This window comes from Brachyhypopomus gauderio, chromosome 3 (assembly GCF_052324685.1).
Source record: "Brachyhypopomus gauderio isolate BG-103 chromosome 3, BGAUD_0.2, whole genome shotgun sequence".
NCBI classification, from domain to species: Eukaryota; Metazoa; Chordata; class Actinopteri; order Gymnotiformes; family Hypopomidae; genus Brachyhypopomus; species Brachyhypopomus gauderio.
In genome coordinates this window covers 28,450,270-28,469,210 of record NC_135213.1, presented here as the reverse complement: position 1 = coordinate 28,469,210, position 18,941 = coordinate 28,450,270, and the positions used below count along the sequence as shown (strand labels likewise).

General features: G+C 41.9%; 2 protein-coding genes across 4 annotated transcripts in view; both read left to right on the top strand.

Moving 5' to 3' along the window:
* adam11 (ADAM metallopeptidase domain 11) overlaps positions 1-13,635 on the top strand; it is a 51,601-nt gene extending 37,966 nt beyond the window's left edge. Inside the window, exons 22-28 of one of the 3 annotated variants that reach the window (XR_013130124.1) lie at positions 2,687-2,806; positions 3,009-3,177; positions 3,536-3,650; positions 3,906-3,996; positions 4,527-4,544; positions 5,249-10,362; positions 10,649-13,635. Coding sequence is in view for 2 of the 3 variants with exons in the window: in XM_077000891.1 (XP_076857006.1) it covers positions 2,687-2,806; positions 3,009-3,177; positions 3,536-3,650; positions 3,906-3,996; positions 4,527-4,575 (544 nt within the window). In the remaining variant the exon portion in view is untranslated. Of the gene's footprint in view, positions 1-2,686; positions 2,807-3,008; positions 3,178-3,535; positions 3,651-3,905; positions 3,997-4,526; positions 5,065-5,248 lie in introns of those variants that run through there. The other 2 variants (XM_077000892.1, XM_077000891.1) reach the window with 2 other exon arrangements.
* An 817-nt stretch (positions 13,636-14,452) lies between these two features.
* Positions 14,453-17,683, top strand: LOC143509802 (natterin-4-like). Its single transcript, XM_076998617.1, has 3 exons — positions 14,453-14,947; positions 15,092-15,215; positions 15,750-17,683. Exons 2-3 carry the CDS (start codon positions 15,122-15,124, stop codon positions 16,661-16,663), a joined length of 1,008 nt encoding a protein of 335 aa, XP_076854732.1. The 5' UTR covers positions 14,453-14,947; positions 15,092-15,121; the 3' UTR covers positions 16,664-17,683.
* The last annotated feature ends 1,258 nt before the right edge of the window (positions 17,684-18,941 follow it).

Sequence of the window (18,941 nt, the reverse complement as noted above, 5' to 3'; positions counted from 1 at the left end):
AAAAGTGTGCAAACCAAAAACCTGTGAACTGATCCAAATGAAGGATATAATAACCAGCGGTCAACTGGTACAAAGACAAGACATATATAGGCAAATAAACAACCCTCAGGTGAGACGGATCACGGGCTCCGCCCACCCGAGGGATGAGCACAACCCAACAGTTAACAGGACAGCTGCCGCTGTAAACGGGGGCGACCAGTAGGGGGCCCGCCGTACCGTGACACTGGTTCTGCTGTCCTCAACTGCACAGGGTCTCCAGCAGAGAACTTGCTGGAAGAGTATTGCCAGAACTGGGCCCTGACAGTGAACCTAAAAAAGACTAATGTCCTGATATTCCAGAAAGGATCCAGATCTCATGGATCAAATATCACAGTTACTTTAGGTACCAAGAATATTGAATAGTCAAACAATTCAGTTATTTAGGGATCAAAATGAGGACATTTCCTCTGGACATTTTAACTTGGCAGTGAATGAACTAAGAGGAAAAGCATGCAGGGCCTTTTATGCCATAAAACAACACAGAAGAGTAGAAATCTGTAATTGAAACAATTGTCCTGTATGGCTGTAAGGTGTGGGGGTCGCTTACCAATCAGGAACTCAGCAAATGGGACAAACATCCAACTCCATGGGCGGTTTGTTAATTAGGGCGATTGGGCGACGCACCATGAAAGGATGAAAAGAAAGTTTTTTTTCTCACACATTCTATCACGGCATTTAACTAGCTATGCCTGTTCTGGACAGTTTCTCTTGCCTTTGAATGGATAATGGATGGTTTATTGTCACATCGTACAAGTACAAAGTGAAATTAAATTCCCCGGGACCAAATAAGAGTTCCAAATAAGAATGCCATTGTCCAATCAGCGTTGAGGTGCATTCCTTGTAGTACCACCCCTTTTTGGGCGAATTTAGTCTGACTGAAAATCACCCTGACTGCTCTGGTAGACTCTCATGTTAATATATATTTTTTAAAGTGTAGGCACTGCAATGCAATGTCTATTGGTTCCCGGGAGGGCTCGCACATACGTGCTTGTGTCAGACGTAACCTAGGGAAAATAACGGTAAAGTTGTTTGTGAGGGCAAATTAAGAGATGACAATTTTTGTTGACCACAGTTAATTGTTCAGTCATTGTAGAGCTTTAACCAAGATGATATTTACAAGATATATCGGTGCACAAATACTGGACAGTCTATAATGTAAAGAGAAATATATATTTATGATTAAATTTTCATTGGTTATGTAACTGTTTTTTATTTAACCACTGAAATGGTCATCTTGGATGTCATCACAACAATTGCCCCCCCTGAGATATTTGTCAGAGGTCTGTATAGTTCTGTAAAACTATTCTAAAAGTGCACAGGAGCACTACAAACAATGCAAGCAGGGCAGATATCCTTTACTAATAAAGATACAAAAAAGGGCAATTAAATTCTGGTCACATTTACCACACAGTGACCCCCTTATATCATTATAAAATCCTGCAGTACCAAGAGTTGAGCAAAGAAAACAGTCCCTTTACTCAGCTGGTCCTGACACACAGTTCAGCACTAACACACTCTAACAGTACACATACCCATTGTTACGCCCAGGACCAGAGCGTAATGACAAAACCATTCAGAACCACCCAAATCACAAAACAACTCAAACAAAATCTTTGGCCCTAAATTGATAGTACTGCGTGTCAGAATACCCAAGCACGCTGACTGGTCCAAAGCTGAGGTCCACCCTGACGAAGTCCAGAGTCAGTGACCACCACCTGGCCATAGAAACAGGTAGACACAAACAATGTTGGCTTCCCAAAGAGCAGAGACTCTGGCCAGCAGTGTCAAGACAATGAGATCGAGACAGAGCTGTACTTCCTAACTGAATGCATAAAATATAACCATATTAGATCTAGATTCTATAGCAAAATTAGTAAGATATTCCCTGAATTTAGAAATCTCCCTGAAGAGAAGCTGCCGTATGTTCTTAGTGAACATGGAGAGATCAGCACACTAGCAGGGCTGTATGTTCATTCCTGTCACACCCTGAGGGGTGAATGTACCCCCAGTGTACTGAATACACTGAGTGGGAGAGAATACCAGATACCAGCTACAAAGCCCTGTTATTATTATAGTATATATGTGTATATATGTATATATATTTGTATTTATATGCAGATAATATATATTACATCATTAGAACTGCATTTCGTATTCACTCAGGTTATCTTTGATATTGGAATCAGCTTGATAATCTGAAAACTGTTGTGGTTATTGTTACTGTTGTAATTGTCATTAATGACATTATTGTTATTGTTACTTCAATATTTAGAGAGAGGGCAAAAGAGAGGGAGAGATAGAGAGAGAGAAAAAGAGAGGGAGAGAGAAAGAGCAAGAGACACATTCTACCTCAGATTCCAAACAAACACTGTGTTGGAATGTGAAACACTGCAGATCTTACAAAAACAACACTTACTGTAAAAATGTACATACACTGTAAATATGTAAACAAATTACAGTGTATATACACTATACAGGTGGTGTACTGAGTACACTGTAAATATGTAAACAAATTACAGTGTATATACACTATACAGGTGGTGTACTGAGTACACTGTAAATATGTGTATGTTTACTTTCTTGTATCTCTCTGCCTGTTTCACTCTCTGCTTGTATCTCTGTCTGCCTGTCTCTCTCTCTCCCTCAGGGATGTTCTGTGTGGTTTTCTGTTATGTACTAATATCACAATGAAGCCTCGATATGGAGACTTACAAGGAGAAGTTACAAGTCTCACAATCTACCATCAAAACAAGTACCTGGACTGCCGGCAAGTATTTATGTGGCTTTGTTTGTGTTTGTGTGTGTGTGTGTGTGTGTGTGTGTGTGTGTGTGTACACAAAGCCAAATTACCGAATAGCAGAAACAGTAGAAGAGATACAAGGAGATAGAGACCAGTAGAGGAAGAGGATCTATCTGTTACATTGAGATAACCTTTACTTCCCCTTAGACTTGTGTATGTGTCTGTACAGTGGAGGCCATGCTGTCCTGGAAGATGGTTCTGATCTGGGTTATGTAGAGGACGGCACCCCCTGTGGTCCCAATATGATGTGTCTGGACCACCGCTGTCTCCCCGTCATGACCTTTAACCTGTCCTTATGTCCAGGGTCTTCTCCCTCACGCATTTGCTCTGACCATGGGGTAAAGTGCCCGTTAATATGCATGCTTCTCTAATATAAATATACCTGCTTCTCTAATGTAATAATTAGTGGTGTCAATTCCAGGTTCCGCAATTAAAAGTCCTCACCAGGATTTTGCTCAAGCTTGCTAGATTTTCTAATTAGCAATCCAGGTAAAATTAGTGGAATCAACTCAATCCAGGAAGCCTGAGCAAAATCCTGGTGAGGACTTTTAATCGCGGAACCTGGAATTGACACCTCTAGTAATAATACTTGCTACTCTGACATAAATATACCTGTCTCAACTAAATAAACGTAAATGTGAGGTGTTTGCTGTACCTGCTCCATTGGACTGTTCACACTGTGGTTGTTCCTCTCAGACATGCAGCAATGAGGTGAAGTGTATCTGTGATTCAGACTTCACGGGGAAGGACTGCAGTGTGTACGACCCCGTCCCTGACCCCGAATTGCCAGAGGGTCCCGAGAAATACAAAGGTAACATGGAGGAAATGTATTGGAATTCAATGTACAAGAAATTTAGATGTAGAATTTAGTACATATTATAATACACAAGATTACAGTGAAATACACAATATTACCATAAAACACACAAGATCTAGTACATATTGTTACCAGAGAAACAGGTTTGACACTTGTGATTGGTCTGTTCCTGACTGACTTGTGCCTGTCTTCACTGTGTGGCGATGGATCTGTTTTTGTCCCTCTACACTTGCCGTACCCTGTCTGCAGGACCCAGTGGCACAAACATCATCATTGGTTCGTTGGCTGGAGCCATACTGCTGGCAGCCATCGTGCTGGGTGGCACGGGCTGGGGCTTCAAGTAAGACACACCCACCACTGTAAAGACACACCCACCACTGTAAAGACACACCCAGCACTGCATAAACACACCCACCACTATAAAACACTCCTATGTGGTCTGGACAACACACCTACATTATCTGTAAAACACACCCACCTCTGTAAAGACACATGAGTTGGTAAAACCTCACATCATCTTAATTTTATCATTTATCTTAAATAAGTACAAGCGACAGCCATTGTGAAAAACATCATAAAACACCGAGTGTCATCAAGTGCCTGTATTATGGTTTTGGATTATGGATTATGATTTTATATAATGTACTGTTTTGGGATTATGAGCAGTAGATACTCTATATGACTTTTTCTCTCTCCCTCTCTCTCTCGTTCTCGCTCTCCTCCATTTCCTCTGTCTCTTCTCTCTTGCCTTCTCGCTCACTTTCTCACTTTTCCCTCTCTTTCTCTCCTTCTCTGTCTCACCTTCTCTCTCTCCTTCTGTCCCTCCCTCTCTCTCTCTCACCACTCCCCCGTCAAATCTTTCCGATGCAGAAATATCCGGAGAGGAAGGTATGACCCTGCTGAGCAGGACATGATGTGACACATTAACCTTTCATCTCAGCTTCCCCATCACAACATGTTGAAGTTCTTAGTCACCCTTAGTTAAAAGTGAATCAGAGAATCTCAAATAATAATCTGTTCAGTAGATGATCTGCCTTATGAGTAAATCCACACCACTCCCACCTCTACGCTCACTGTGGTTTGTGAATTCAATCCTTTTTCAAACCTCATCCTTGTAAATCATTATATGTTTATTCTTCTCAAATCTATGAGTTAGTGCAAGTTTTGTTTACTTATAAATTACTGCTGAAATGTATCTAGAATAGGTTGCTAGAGCCTCCAGTAATCTGCTAATCAAACCCTGTGATGACCTGAACCTCATTCCCATCACTCCTGTAATGTGAGTGGTGGTGTGTTAAGTATTTGTGTCCACTGTCCTGTCCTCGTCACCATGTGTTTGGTTCAGATGCTGATATTGCTTTTGTTGGTGTGGGTTACATTTTGTATTCTTAGTTTTAAAAATTCTTATTTTTAAATTTAACAATAGATATTTTAATATGTCATATTATGTGGCAAATAAACCTAATTGTTGTACCAATGTGAACTGTTAAGTGGATTCTTTAAATCTTGGTTCTGCACCATGCTTACACTCGTCTTCTGCTCTTCTCTTCTCTTCTGTCCTGTTCTTCTCATCTTTTTCTTCTCTTCTGTAGATCTGGGGGAGGATGAGGAGGCTTTCCTGTATTCTTCACCTGCACTGTGTTCTTTTTCATTTTGAGAAGGGAAGAAAGAAAAAAGTCTTCCACTCACTCAGAAAACTACAACCTCCACAAGTTCCTGCTGTTTCTTGCCTTTTCCTGTATGTCTTTCGCCTCTTGCCTCATTCCAGTTCACCGAATTCTGTCCAAACCAACAAAAAAAGTGTTAAAAAACCTTTAGATTTTTAACAGACGCTGATCTAAGATCAGCTGTGGCTGTCCGTGTTTTTAACAACCATCCAGTGACCCACCTGGATTCCCTAGACTGCTGGCACCCCTGAGTACCTGAGAATCCTCAGTCTGCTTCACAAAACCGAATCCGGGAATTTAAGAACAAGTGTACTTGCACATGTATCTCACGGCCATGTACAGAAAACCAGTGGGTGATCCTAACCCACACCCTAAATAACCCTCACTCTCACCATAACCCTCAACCTAACTAACCCTGTCCCTGACCATAACCCTAATCCTAACCTTCACCCTCACCCCTAATCTTACCCTAAACCCAGGCCTAACCTTGCTGTTTTGATAATTCCTCATTAGGTTCCGTCTCTCTTGCAACCAAAGTTTGTGATGCTGTATCATAGCCCTCTTCAGATTGGATACATTTATCAGGAGAACATTTCTAATTAAACACTTGATATGTCTGCTCAGAGATGAAACTCATCTGTCTGGATGGCAATACAGTTACTGCAGGACAAGAGAGGTGCTAGTGTGATGTGTGTTCTAACATGTGTGTTTGTGTCATGACATTTAGCTATTTTAGGGTTACGTTAAACCCGAACTCGATGCGACTAGTCAGTAAGTACTTGACTGTAATGACTGGTCTAGGTTAGGTCTAGGGATAGTGTAGGTCTAGGGTTAGTGTAGGTCTAAGTTTAGTGCAGGACTAGGGTTAGTGTAGGACTAGGGTTAGTGCAGGACTAAAGTTAGGGTTCGGCAGATGTTTGTGCTGTGTTTAGTAGGACTAGTGGTGTCAGATGTTGACAGGTCCAGTTAAGACCAGAATAAACTAAGTTTGAGCTCACAAAATAAGAGCAAAAGTATTTCACTCAGTAGGTTCTATTGGAAACAGGGAAACGTGGCTGTAGCTACTGTACTAGGTAGTATTCACCACATGACAGCTGTACAACAACTCTAACCTGTTGTACTCCAGTGTGGTGTGACTGTAAAGCTATATACTGCTGTTCTTCCGGATAGTTTACTCAAGAAAATCTCACAATGATGTATAATTCCGGCACAAGATAGTGTCCAAATTCTGTCTGCTGTTTCACTTATGAGTATCCATTGTAGTGTTAAATATAGACCTGTGTCTGTCTGTAGTGTTACATATAGACCTTTGTCTGTATGTAGTTTTACATATAGACCTGTGTCTGTCTGTATGTAGTGTTGCATATAGAGATGCGTCTGTCTGTAGTGATTAGTGAATGAGACACCTGCTTATGTTCTCCAGTCTGTGTGTTTCTCAGGGGAGGCGACAGAAAGCACCAACATGGCACATCAGGATGGATTAAAGGGACAGAGGAGTATAAAAGAAGACATTAATCCACGACCCCATGGACCTTTAATCCTGTTAATTACCCCTGTGCTGGTCCATGGACCTTTAATCCTGTTAACCCTGTGTGGATCCATGGATATTAAATCCTGTTAATTACCTATGTCTGAATCCATGGACACTTAACCCTGTAATTTAGTCCTGCCCAAATCCATATATATTTAATCCTGTAATTTAATCCTGTCCAAATATATGTACAGTTAATCCTGTAATTTAATCATGTCCAAATAGGATTTATTTTGGGATTTGGGTCTTCCTCACATTTGGTCTTTAGATATGACATGGAATGAATTTTATGAATCTCTTCAATGCAAATGTATTTGTACAAATCAGTGGCAGGTGTAGAAATTTAATTAATATTAAATGGTACAGATTCTCACTTTAGTTCTATTGAATATTCTGTGAGCTCAGGTTAGTAATACCAAATCTATGGCTCAAGCTTGCCATTTCTTCCATAGTTTACTGTAGCTGCTGTCAGAGGGTTCAAGAAAAAGCCTTACTTCTTGCTCACACTTATTTCTTCACCCAGATTAACACAGCTACAGTCTTCAGATATGTCCAATCCCAGATTAACCCAGCTACAGTCCTCAGATATGTCCAATACCATAATAACCCTGCTTTGGATTTCAGATATGTTGAAACACTGATAAGCCCAGATATGGTACTCAGATATTGCAAAACGTCTATTGTAATTCTATTAGGGTAAGACCTTCAGGTTTGGTACACATATAAATTCACTGCCTGAAACAGTGTGATGTCTTTCAGCAGTTCTGAGTCTAACTCCCACATCAGTCTTTATATCCTCCATCTCTCAGATTAGATGTGTTATGCCACTGACATGACTTTAAAAAGTTGTCAGGTCATTCTTCTGTTAGCACAATTTGCTGTCTTGTTATTGGGTTTCCTGAAATCCTGAAATTGTGGTTTGCACAGTACATGACTTATCAGTAACAGTTCACAAGATCTTTCACCATCTGACAAGTCTGTCTGGTCCCAAAATTGTGTTTTATCGTGAAAAGACGTGGCATTAGAAGCAGTGGCGGATGCAGCCGGCAGTTTTGGACGGGCCAAAGTGTAATTGGGGTGGGCAAGCACGAACGAAAGTTGTTGACGGGGAGGGTTTGGCAAACGTAATGGCCACCCAGGCCCGCCCGTAGATCCGCCCCTGATTAAAAGTGTGATAGCAGGTGCCAAGCAGATCCTGTTGTGCACTAATTTGCAGTGAAACCCCATGGAGAGACCAGAGCTGGGGCGGGCTCACCATAGCCGTGATGAAACCCCATGGAGAGACCAGAGCTGGGGCGGTCTCACCATAGCCGTGATGAAACCCCATGGAGAGACCAGAGCTGGGGCGGGCTCACCATAGCCGTGATGAAACCCCATGGAGAGACCAGAGCTGGGGCGGGCTCACCATAGCCGTGATGAAACCCCATGGAGAGACCAGAGCTGGGGCGGCCTCACTGTAGCTGTGATGAAACCCCATGGAGAGACCAGAGCTGGGGCGGTCTCACTGTAGCCGTGATGAAACCCCATGGAGAGACCAGAGCTGGGGCACTCTCACTGTAGCCGTGATGAAACCCCATGGAGAGACCAGAGCTGGGGCGGGCTCACCATAGCCGTGATGAAAATCCATGGAGAGTCCAGAGCTGGGGCGGTCCCACTGTAGTCGTGATGAAACCTCATGGAGAGTCCATTGCTGGGGCGGTCTCACTGTAGCCGTGATGAAACCCTGTGGAATGACCAGAGCCTCACTGTGATGGTTGCTGCCCTCACTCTGTGTCTTATACTCATTACTAGTCATAAAGTGTCCCAACACTTTTCACGCTACAGGATTTGGACTAGCTGGATATTACTGGGGTATCTGCAAGGATTTGGAGAATGATGTCTTTGAACATTTTACACAATGCTCAAGGGACGATTTTTGAGTGAACACTGATTTGACTCTGATCTGGGGCTTTAATGAGTGATGTCCAAAATCTGTTTGCGAGTGGAAAATCAGGGCCAAATGTCTGTGGTGGGAACTCGCCATTAGAAGTTTTCTGGTGGCACAGAAACAGATTGAAAACAAACCCCAGAAACTCCTCATTACATGCCAGTTACCCTTACTGAATCTGGTAGAACTATTTTTGTGCAAACCTGAGGAATTCAACATTCCTTGTTTCTCTAATCTCAACCTGTTGATCTAATCTCAACCTCTCTGTAGTGTAGATCAGTGCTGCATTTCTCTCTGTATCAGTCCTCTAGTAATGTTTAAATAATCCAAACATTATATGCATAAACATTTGAATGTAATTTCAACTGGAAGGTGTGGCATATATCTGTTGTATGTATGGACTTTGGAGGTATCTGTACTATATATCATCATATATCATCACAAGCCTATAGTTAACGTTTAGGTGGATTATAAAGTATAAGAAATCAATTATACCATTAAATATGTGTACTGTATAAGTTCTAAATCTTATACATTGTACACTGAGTGTATACATTCCATATGAATATCGAGAATATTGCAATATGTTGTTGATATACTCAAATATATTCAGAATAGAATATATTGTAATATATTTTAAATATATTACATTTTGTATGGTCAAAACCGAATGTAGGTTCTTTTGTAAATAATGTGTATATTTGAGGATTTGTTGTGACCTGTGTTACCAGCGTCATCTATGTTACCAGGGTTACCTGGGTGGGAACACAAGTGGAATAAGCACAAGTATTTCATTCTGGAGTCAAAGGATTTTGCTGCCCTGCGACTGAGGTATTATAGTCAGAGTTAACCAGTGTGGATTATTACTGATATCAGATATGACTCTGACACACAGAACATGCATCTGGCTGTGTGAGTCATGTTGATCTAGTGTTCGCATTTGTTGAGAACATGGTGAGGTTCTGTTGGTGCTGACGCTAGTGTATTAGATGTGACACTGTGACTGTGCAGGTCTGCATGCAGTGATCCAGCGTGTGTAACTAACAGGCCACATTCAAGACGAAGCTCGTAGATGATATATAACTTCCTGAACATACTCAGTCTAAGGGTTCTGAAATCTGGACAGAGATCGCTCTATTGTACTATTGGGTACAGATACTGTTCAGCTCTCCTTTACAATCTTTATGGCTGGAGTGCAGAGGCAAAAACAAGTGTTCCTGTATGTGTGTGTGTGAGTGTGTGTGTGTGTGTGTGTGTGTGTGTGTGTGTGTGTGTATGGGTGCTGATGTAGTATGACTGCTATATGTTACTGGCCTCCATCAGTTTCAGCTACTGGCAGACAGGGGCTCCCAGGGGCCGAGACTACCGATGTGAAAAGAAAATGAACATTGTGTGGTAGGAACAGAGAGTGATGAGGATTCTGAGGAGACCGATGCACCAGCCAAGCTCCTGGACATCTGCCTTCCCACAAACCCTAGCTCCTCCGCAAATCTGCCTCACCTGCTCTGGCCAGTAAGTGTGCTTGTCAGAATTCTTCCACTAGAGGGAGATGGAGAGGTCCGCCACTAGAGGGAGACAGAGGTCCTCCACTAGAGGGAGACGGTGAGGTCCTCCACTAGAGGGAGACGGTGAGGTCCTCCACTAGAGGGAGACGGTGAGGTCCTCCACTAGAGGGAGACGGTGAGGTTCTCCACTAGAGGGAGACGGTGAGGTCCTCCACTAGAGGGAGACGGTGAGGTCCTCCACTAGAGGGAGATGGTGAGGTTCTCCACTAGAGGGAGATGGTGAGGTCCTCCACTAGAGGGAGACGGTGAGGTCCTCCACTAGAGGGAGATGGTGAGGTTCTCCACTAGAGGGAGATGGTGAGGTCCTCCACTAGAGGGAGACAGAGAGGTCCTCCACTAGAGGGAGACGGTGTGTTTTGAAAGCTGTTGGAGTTTCTTGTTGTAGTTGTGCTCTGCAGGAGCAGCAGTGTTATTGACCATCAGCCTCATGATGCAGGACTGCTGTGTAGGACCCGGTCTGAGTTTCAATACAGTCTTAACTCACATTCACACTCACATTCATACTCACACACTCACATTCACACTCACATTTAAATCTATTTATTTCTCTTTTATTTTTCTTTTCATCCTGCGACACATTCACAAATAACCCTGCATGTCCTAACAGAGGGAAAAGTTCAGTTTTTTAGAATCCCTGTAACCATGAATCCTAATCAAGGGTAAATTCTGTTGTATTTTTATAGCACTGAATTAAAAATTTAAGATAAAGCACCAAAAACTTAATATGAATGAATAAGGAATTACATGAAACATGCAGTTTGTTGTACTGCAGACAGCAGTGACCTCACTGTCATTAATGAAGGGCAATTCATATTTTTTTTAGAGAGTTTTTAGTGAAACCACTGCCATAGTACTCCTGACTCCAGACTCTGTCTCCAGACTGCCAATTCTACTGATTTAGCACATCAAATTTTACTGTACATCACTCACGTTTGGTTTGTAATGCATGCAGCATTTACTATCTCCAAACGGCACAGGCATACTGAGAAACGCTCTGAAATTCAATTTTGCTGATTCAATGAACACTGTGCCCCCCCCCCATCATCATCTTAAACCTTTTATTTTTTAAATGTTAAAGCCTCATATAAACAAAGAACGACCAACTGAGGTTCACACTGAACTCGTCATCCAACTGTAAACGGTACTTTAGGATTAAAGCAGACTTGCTTTATGTGGACAGTTCAGAGTCTCCTCCCTTTGTCTAGCACTGCCAGAAGTCTGAGGCCTGATACCAGGCTGTTCTTCACATGTCTCCTACCACAGTTGTCCTGTCATCCTGTCAGTACATCTAAGGACTATACTATAATGTACAAGGTAATGAATATTTATTTTTAAATAAAAACCCTCAGGTGTGGGTTTGGACCAGGAACTGAATGTTAAGTGCATTTACAACCAATAACTGAAACTGATCCAGACCCTTAAATGTGAAAGCAAGTCTAGAGCAGACAGGCTTCTCTTTCTGGTTGTCTTACTGCAGCATTTACACAGCTGACTGACAGACTGGAGAGGTTGTCGTGCCACTTGTTTGGAAAAAAAAAATGACAAAGTAAAAGATTTGGTGTTCTCTTCAGTAGCACTCACACATAAATCTAGAATGAGACATTATTCTAGAATGATGTGGTACTCTAGAATGATGTGGTACTCTATAATTACGTGTCACTCTAGAATGATGTGGTACTCTATAATGACGTGTCACTCTAGAATGACGTGGTACTCTAGAATCACGTGTTACTCTATAATGACGTGCCACTCTAGACTGACATAGTACTCTAGAATCACGTGTTACTCTATAACAGCGTTTCTCAAAGTGTGGGGCGCACACTTAAGCCTGTCGTTTTAATGCCTGTTCGTTTTGCATAAGCCCCGGATGTTTAAAATGTCTGAGGAACAGTGTGAACTGAGAATCACGCGTTACTCTATAATTACATGTCACTCTAGAATGACATAGTACTCTAGAATCACGTGTTACTCTATATTGGCGTGTCACTCTAGAATGATGTGCTACTCTAGAGTGTCCTGCAGTCTGTAGCCTGACTGTAGCCTGATGGCACAATAAGATATATTATTTTCTATATATTAATGCTCATTATTGTATTGTTATGTTACTGATTATGTGTACATTTATTCACACTCACATATATTTGTATAAAATATCATTACCATATGTATATTACTAGGTGTAAACAATGTCCAATGTTGAATGTCACCATGATTGCAGATGATGACTTCAGTAATGCTAAAACATGCTACATCTTTACACAGCTCCATATAGCAAATGTATTCCACAATATTAAGACATTTGATTGTATATGTATGTATAATTACTTAGACCTCCTGGAAATATGTCTTCCAGGGTGCCCGACTGTGTATAAATACTGAGTGAAACATGAGTGAATGACAGAATCAGTGTGGTTGTGGATCTGATCCACATTACCACTCCAACACATCCATATTCCCTTAGGGAGGAATCCTGACAAAAGCACTTCGGTTTGTTGTGATTAGGGTGAAATAACCTTTGCATGGTGGTGGATGTGGGTGGATGTGGGTGAGGTTGGTGGGTTGTCTTATCTCCCACACTGCCTACATGGACTATTGAACACATGCAGTATGGATGTTCTGAAGAAAGCCTGTTCTGCTTAGGAGACTGAAATAAAATAATATGAAAATCTTTCTGTGTTGAAGCTGTTTTAGGCTCTGTACTGATTAACAGTGATGGAGCCAGCCTCAAAATACAAATGAAAGTCCTCACTAAAAATTACAAATGGTAGAAGTAATGATAATGACTGCTCATAAAACTCTCAAATGTGCCCAGCTGAAGGACTACAGAAAGCCAGTCGTATTTTGTAGTATTTTGAGACGTTGAGTCAGGGTAGGCTATGGTGTGGTACACACACGAGGAGAAGGATAATGCATGTTCTGCTCACATACAGTACATTAAACCTTCACTTCCACTGGCAACATTTCAACAACAGTCTCTTGTAAACAATACGATATTTACACATTTGTGTGTTGTTTGTAATTGTACATCATGTTCACATGTAAACAGGTAGACATGTACGTTACCTAATTGTCTCGCATCAGGTGGGTTTCTGCATACTTCAGTATCTGTCCCTGCCTGGCCGTCTGCTTAAACTAACTTCCTGTGCAGCAGCAAATTCTGGATTAGGACTTGACCTCTGTAGAACCTTCATCTTCATCAGTCCCTACAGAGGAACAATGTCCCACAGTATGAACAGCACAGGCGTGGTGTATCCTCACCACTGCGGAGCAGCACAGGTGTGGTGTATCCTCACCACTGTAGAGCAGCACAGGTGTGGTGTATCCTCACTACTGCGGAGCAGCACAGGTGCAGGGGTGATAGTGGGAAAAATTCCTGAGCCTGAACTTTTTCTGGGGGGGGGGCTTTTGAAAAAGTGGGGGGGACATGTCCCCCCCCCAAATTACGTCAGTGAGCACAGGTGTGGTGTATCCTCACTACTGTGGAGCAGCACAGGTGTGGTGTATCATCACTACTGTGGAGCAGCACAGGTGTGGTGTATCCTCACTACTGTGGAGCAGCACAGGTGTGGTGTATCATCACTACTGTGGAGCAGCACAGGCGTGGTGTATCATCACTACTGTGGAGCAGCACAGGTGTGGTGTATCCTCACTATTGTGGAGCAGTACAGGCGTGGTGTATCATCACTACTGTGGACCAGCACAGGCGTGGTGTATCCTCACTACTGTGGAGCAGTACAGGCGTGGTGTATCATCACTACTGTGGAGCAGCACAGGCGTGGTGTATCATCACTACTGTGGAGCAGCACAGGTGTGGTGTATCCTCACTATTGTGGAGCAGTACAGGCGTGGTGTATCATCACTACTGTGGAGCAGCACAGGCGTGGTGTATCCTCACTACTGTGGAGCAGTACAGGCGTGGTGTATCATCACTACTGTGGAGCAGCACAGGCGTGGTGTATCATCACTACTGCAGAGCAGCACAGGCGTGGTGTATCATCACTATTGTGGAGCAGTACAGGCGTGGTGTATCATCACTACTGTGGAGCAGCACAGGCGTGGTGTATCATCACTACTGTGGAGCAGCACAGGTGTGGTGTATCCTCACTATTGTGGAGCAGTACAGGCGTGGTGTATCATCACTACTGTGGAGCAGTACAGGCGTGGTGTATCATCACTACTGTGGAGCAGCACAGGCGTGGTGTATCATCACTACTGCAGAGCAGCACAGGCGTGGTGTATCCTCACTACTGTGGCGCCACACTTGCTGCATATACGTTGTAAATGTAAATGTGGAGCTGCTATCACTAGTGCCATCCAGCTGAACACACAGACATGGCTCACCTAACAGGCATTTAACACAGACTGATATCTCACATATACTGATATTTCAAAAGATCTCACTGCATCTGTCCTTTGTCCTCTGTGCTTCATTCTTCATATGCTCTCCATTTGCATCTTGGGAGGGATATATGTGGAGGACTGTTTGGTGTCTCTCAGTCCAGCCTGGGAGGTGCTTCACAGAAGTATCTCAGCTTCACCGACGCTGCAAGATTTGACCAGCTCTATATCCCAGCCGCGTTTCATCCCTGAGCACTAGAAAGGTATTTTGTTGGAATTGTCCTTCTGTGTCAATTTGCAAAAGATCAGTGGGTGATGACCTGTGAACACCAGGCACACAACATGCAGTGTTGAAATAAAAGTTTAATCTTTTATAAGGTACAACATTTTATTACTTTGGTGAGCAGTGGTGACTGAGGACAGGACTCCAGCTGCTGATGGATCAAACCACAATCTTCCTTCTTGCCCTGCTGCAAATGGGCCTTGACCAGGCTGCCCTTTCTTCAGACTTACCACAAGACCAAATGTTAAGTATGTTCAACTTTATCATATTTGCTCAATAAGTGTTGTTATTTAATGTATGCATATTTTTCAAATCTTTCAAAACTGTTTTGAATGTGTTGTTACTTTAAAGAGTGATGTCACAATATATATATATTATTTCACAGAAATATTCATGAGATTACATCATCACCACTCGCTGAAAACGTTACTTGCAGCTCATTACATTACATTAAGACCAAATTCTTCTCTGAATTCCTTATAAAATAAAGAAAAGGCAAACCAGTTTAGCCATGACATTCACGTACAGCTGTGTGAAACACTGGTACGATACACCTTATACATTCAGTGATATTAGTTTATTTGCATAGAACCACAATAATGCAGGTACTGACATTTTAATTAAGTCGGTAACTAATGTGGTTATAATTTCTTATGAACAGTACAATTTGACATTATTACATGCTATTACTGTATTTGATGTGGACATAATTATTATACCAGTGTATTACTGAGCATTTGTTCCCACCAGTTCTGGGTGTCAGTTTTGTTCTGAATTTGCAGAGCCTTCACACAATCATCAGCGCAGAGGAACCATTGAGGACCAGAATGCAATACAGAACAAAAACAACTTAAAATGGGTTAAGTCATCAGGAGTACCCAAAGATGCATATTTTTACACTGACAATAGATCTAAAAAAATTAATTACATTGTACGCAATGGTTGTGAGCTTGGCTACAGTGATGGCACTACAATAGGCATTGTTACTCACACTTCTCCGGACTTCAGCACCTACAAGGCTTTTAAAGGGGATGTTGAGTATCTTGTGAACGAAAATGAGTTTGAAATATTAGAATGGAAAGTAGCCACCTATGGAGATATTCCACCCTTAGCAGTGGAATTTTGTGAAAAAATGTTTGTGGTTAAAACTGAAGGAGGTTTAGGATTTATTGAAGCGAAGGGAAATCATCCTAAAATAAGTTTACCAGTAAAAGACAGAGTGCAGTACGAATTCCTCACCCTGAACCGTGACATTGAAGGACAGTATTTAAGCAACGTTATTTTTAACTTAGAAGACAAGACTGACATATCACAAGACATACAAGTGCTCAGACAGTTCACAACTGTAAACACCAACTGTAATCCTGTAAAACAGCAGGCAAAACTGGAGAAAACAGTGGAAAAGACAATATCGTTTCAGATTGCAGGGTCACTAACAATTGGAGTGGCCACAGAATTCACTGGTAAAATTCCTCTAGTAGCAGGGATGAAATTGTCACTGTCAGGTCGAGGTGCTTTTACACTGTCTCGTACTTCTTCCACAACTGAAAAAAACATCAACTTCCTGACAGTAGAGGCTGAAATCCCCCCCAACCATACCTGCAGTGTGATAATGACAAGCATAATCAATGAGGCCAAAGTGGAGTTCACTGGCGAGCTCACCAGAATCTATAAAAACAAAGAAGTACGCAGATAACAATTATATAGTTCAAGTTATAGTTCTAATTCCAGTCCAGGTAGTCACAGTCCCTTCAATGCAGATAGTGAGCCTCAGGTAGGAGTTGCCATCAGCGGGTCCACTGGCGGTAATGGCACATCCATCCACGGCATCGGCACATCCACTGGCAAGCCAGACCATCTCCTAGGTGCTTGTATGGAATTGTATTTAGTAAAAGCATGTAACTAAGATATAAAATACAGGTTGAGTATGTGAACATCAATTTAAACAACCATCGATTTAAACAAACACACATAGCTCACGTGCCAGTGATTAGCATGTGGCACAAGCAGGCTAACCTATAGCAGCATTACTAAAGGAGGACCTGGAGGTGACCACAGTCATGAGGGCTCACTGAGGCATTACTTTCCACCCAAATCATTATCATACGTAGATTGAATGTATGACATGGCTGGATGACAGCATCAACATCCCAGATTACCAGAAGACTCAATGACTGGGGGTCCCGAGTTCCACACACTCACATGTATAATATTAATTGAAGGCTTGATTAAATAGGTGAGTCTTAAGTATAGACTTAAAGATTGGAACTGTGTCTGGATCTCAAATTGGAGCTGGAAGACTATTACTGTCAGTCCCGCCTCCCTCCTATCAGTCATGTCTTCTGTTTTTGTTGTGTTTTGTTGTTTGTCTTTCTGTGAGTGTCTGACTTCACTCCCCTGCCTTGTTCTCCGCCCCTCGTTATTGCTTTCTGGAGTGTCTTGATGAGTTCCTTGTTTGGTCAGTGTATTTAAGTCTTGTGTTTAGTGTATTGTCTGTTATTGTAAGTACCTCTTGCTTGTACTGTATACTATTTGGAATCTTGGTCTTCTCTGATTGTAAATTTAGTCTGTTTGTACTCCATGTTCATTGGTATTCTCTTTCAGTTGTACTTGGTGTGATTTTGGTTTCTCTAGTTATATGCTTGTTAATGTCTTTCCTTTTCTTTAGCCATGTTCCCCCAGTTATTTCTGTTAGTGTTGTTTAGTTCCTATGTTAGGTGTTGTTTGATTATTCTTGGTGTATGTTCTGTATGCTGTATATATATGTATTAGTTTTGTTATTAAATCATTGTTCAGTCCGCACTTGCGTCCAGCCCTCTCTCCCAGTTGTTACAATTACATAACTGAGGGGCTTTAAAGGAGAATACTCTGCCTCTGGCTGTAGTCTTGCAAATTTTTGGAACAAAGAGAAATCCTGCATTTTTTTGAGCACAGAAGACTAAATAGGTTATAGTATGCAGTGAGTTCACTCAGAAATTGTGGAGCAAAACCATTTAATGCCTTATAGGTCAACAGAAGAATTTAAAAATCAATTCGATATTTAACAGGAAGCCAGTGTAACGCAGAGGGAGTAGGACTAATATGATAAAATTTTCAAGTCCTAGTTAGGACTCTAGCTGCAGCATTCTGTACAAGTTGGGAGTATCTTTAGGGACTGTTTAGAGCATCCAATTAGAAGACCATTACAGTAGTCCAATCCTGATTAGACAAAAGCATGGACCAGCTTCTCTGCATCAACTAACAAAAGTAAATGTCTCAGCTTGCCGATATTACGTAAATGGAAAATGGCAGCCTTAGTGACATTGCATATACAGTCTGATGGTCGAAGGCAGCTTATTCCACGAGGCTGAAGTTGGTTCCTTATTCGCCAGTGTCTTATTCGCACTTTCTGTTCCACCTTAAAAAATAATGCAGTAGTTTCATTACGTCGCCGCGATATAATGTATTGTACTTTTCTTTGGCTGTATCTCCTGATTCTTACATCGTCTCAGAAATCTGACGAGCAGGTTTGATTGACCACCTAAGTGACTGTATAAATCCAGAAGAAGAAGAATTTTTACTGTAGAATTTTTTTTTTTTTAGGTTTTGCAACTGGAAAAACACAATGAATTACATAATGGCATAACCTCAACAGAAAATAAAAGTCATTAACAAACTTTTATGCAATTTAAACATCTACATACATGTGACTGTGTAATCCAGAACTATAATTCCCATTCCCCTCACCCCACCCCGCATCACACCACCCGTCGCCCTGGTTGCACCTTTCGCATGCATCACTCCAGTCTGGGAAGATGTGCGCTAATCTGGCGTTGGTAAGATGTGATTTATGTACTATTTTGCACTGTAGGAGCCCGTGTATGGCACAAATTGAAGAAGAACTAACCCTTTTCAATATTTGGCACCATAGGTTATCTGAAATAGCAATTCCCAGGTCTCTCTCCCAGGATTCTTTACGGGGGTCTTCAGGAACA

Coding starts and splice junctions, on each gene's coding strand:
- LOC143509802 (XM_076998617.1), top strand. CDS start 15,122: ATGGATCAAACCACAATCTTCCTTCTTGCCCTGCTGCAAATGGGCCTT. Junction 15,216..15,749: donor ACCACAAGACCAAATGTTAA/GTATGTTCAACT, acceptor CTGAATTTGCAG/AGCCTTCACACAATCATCAG.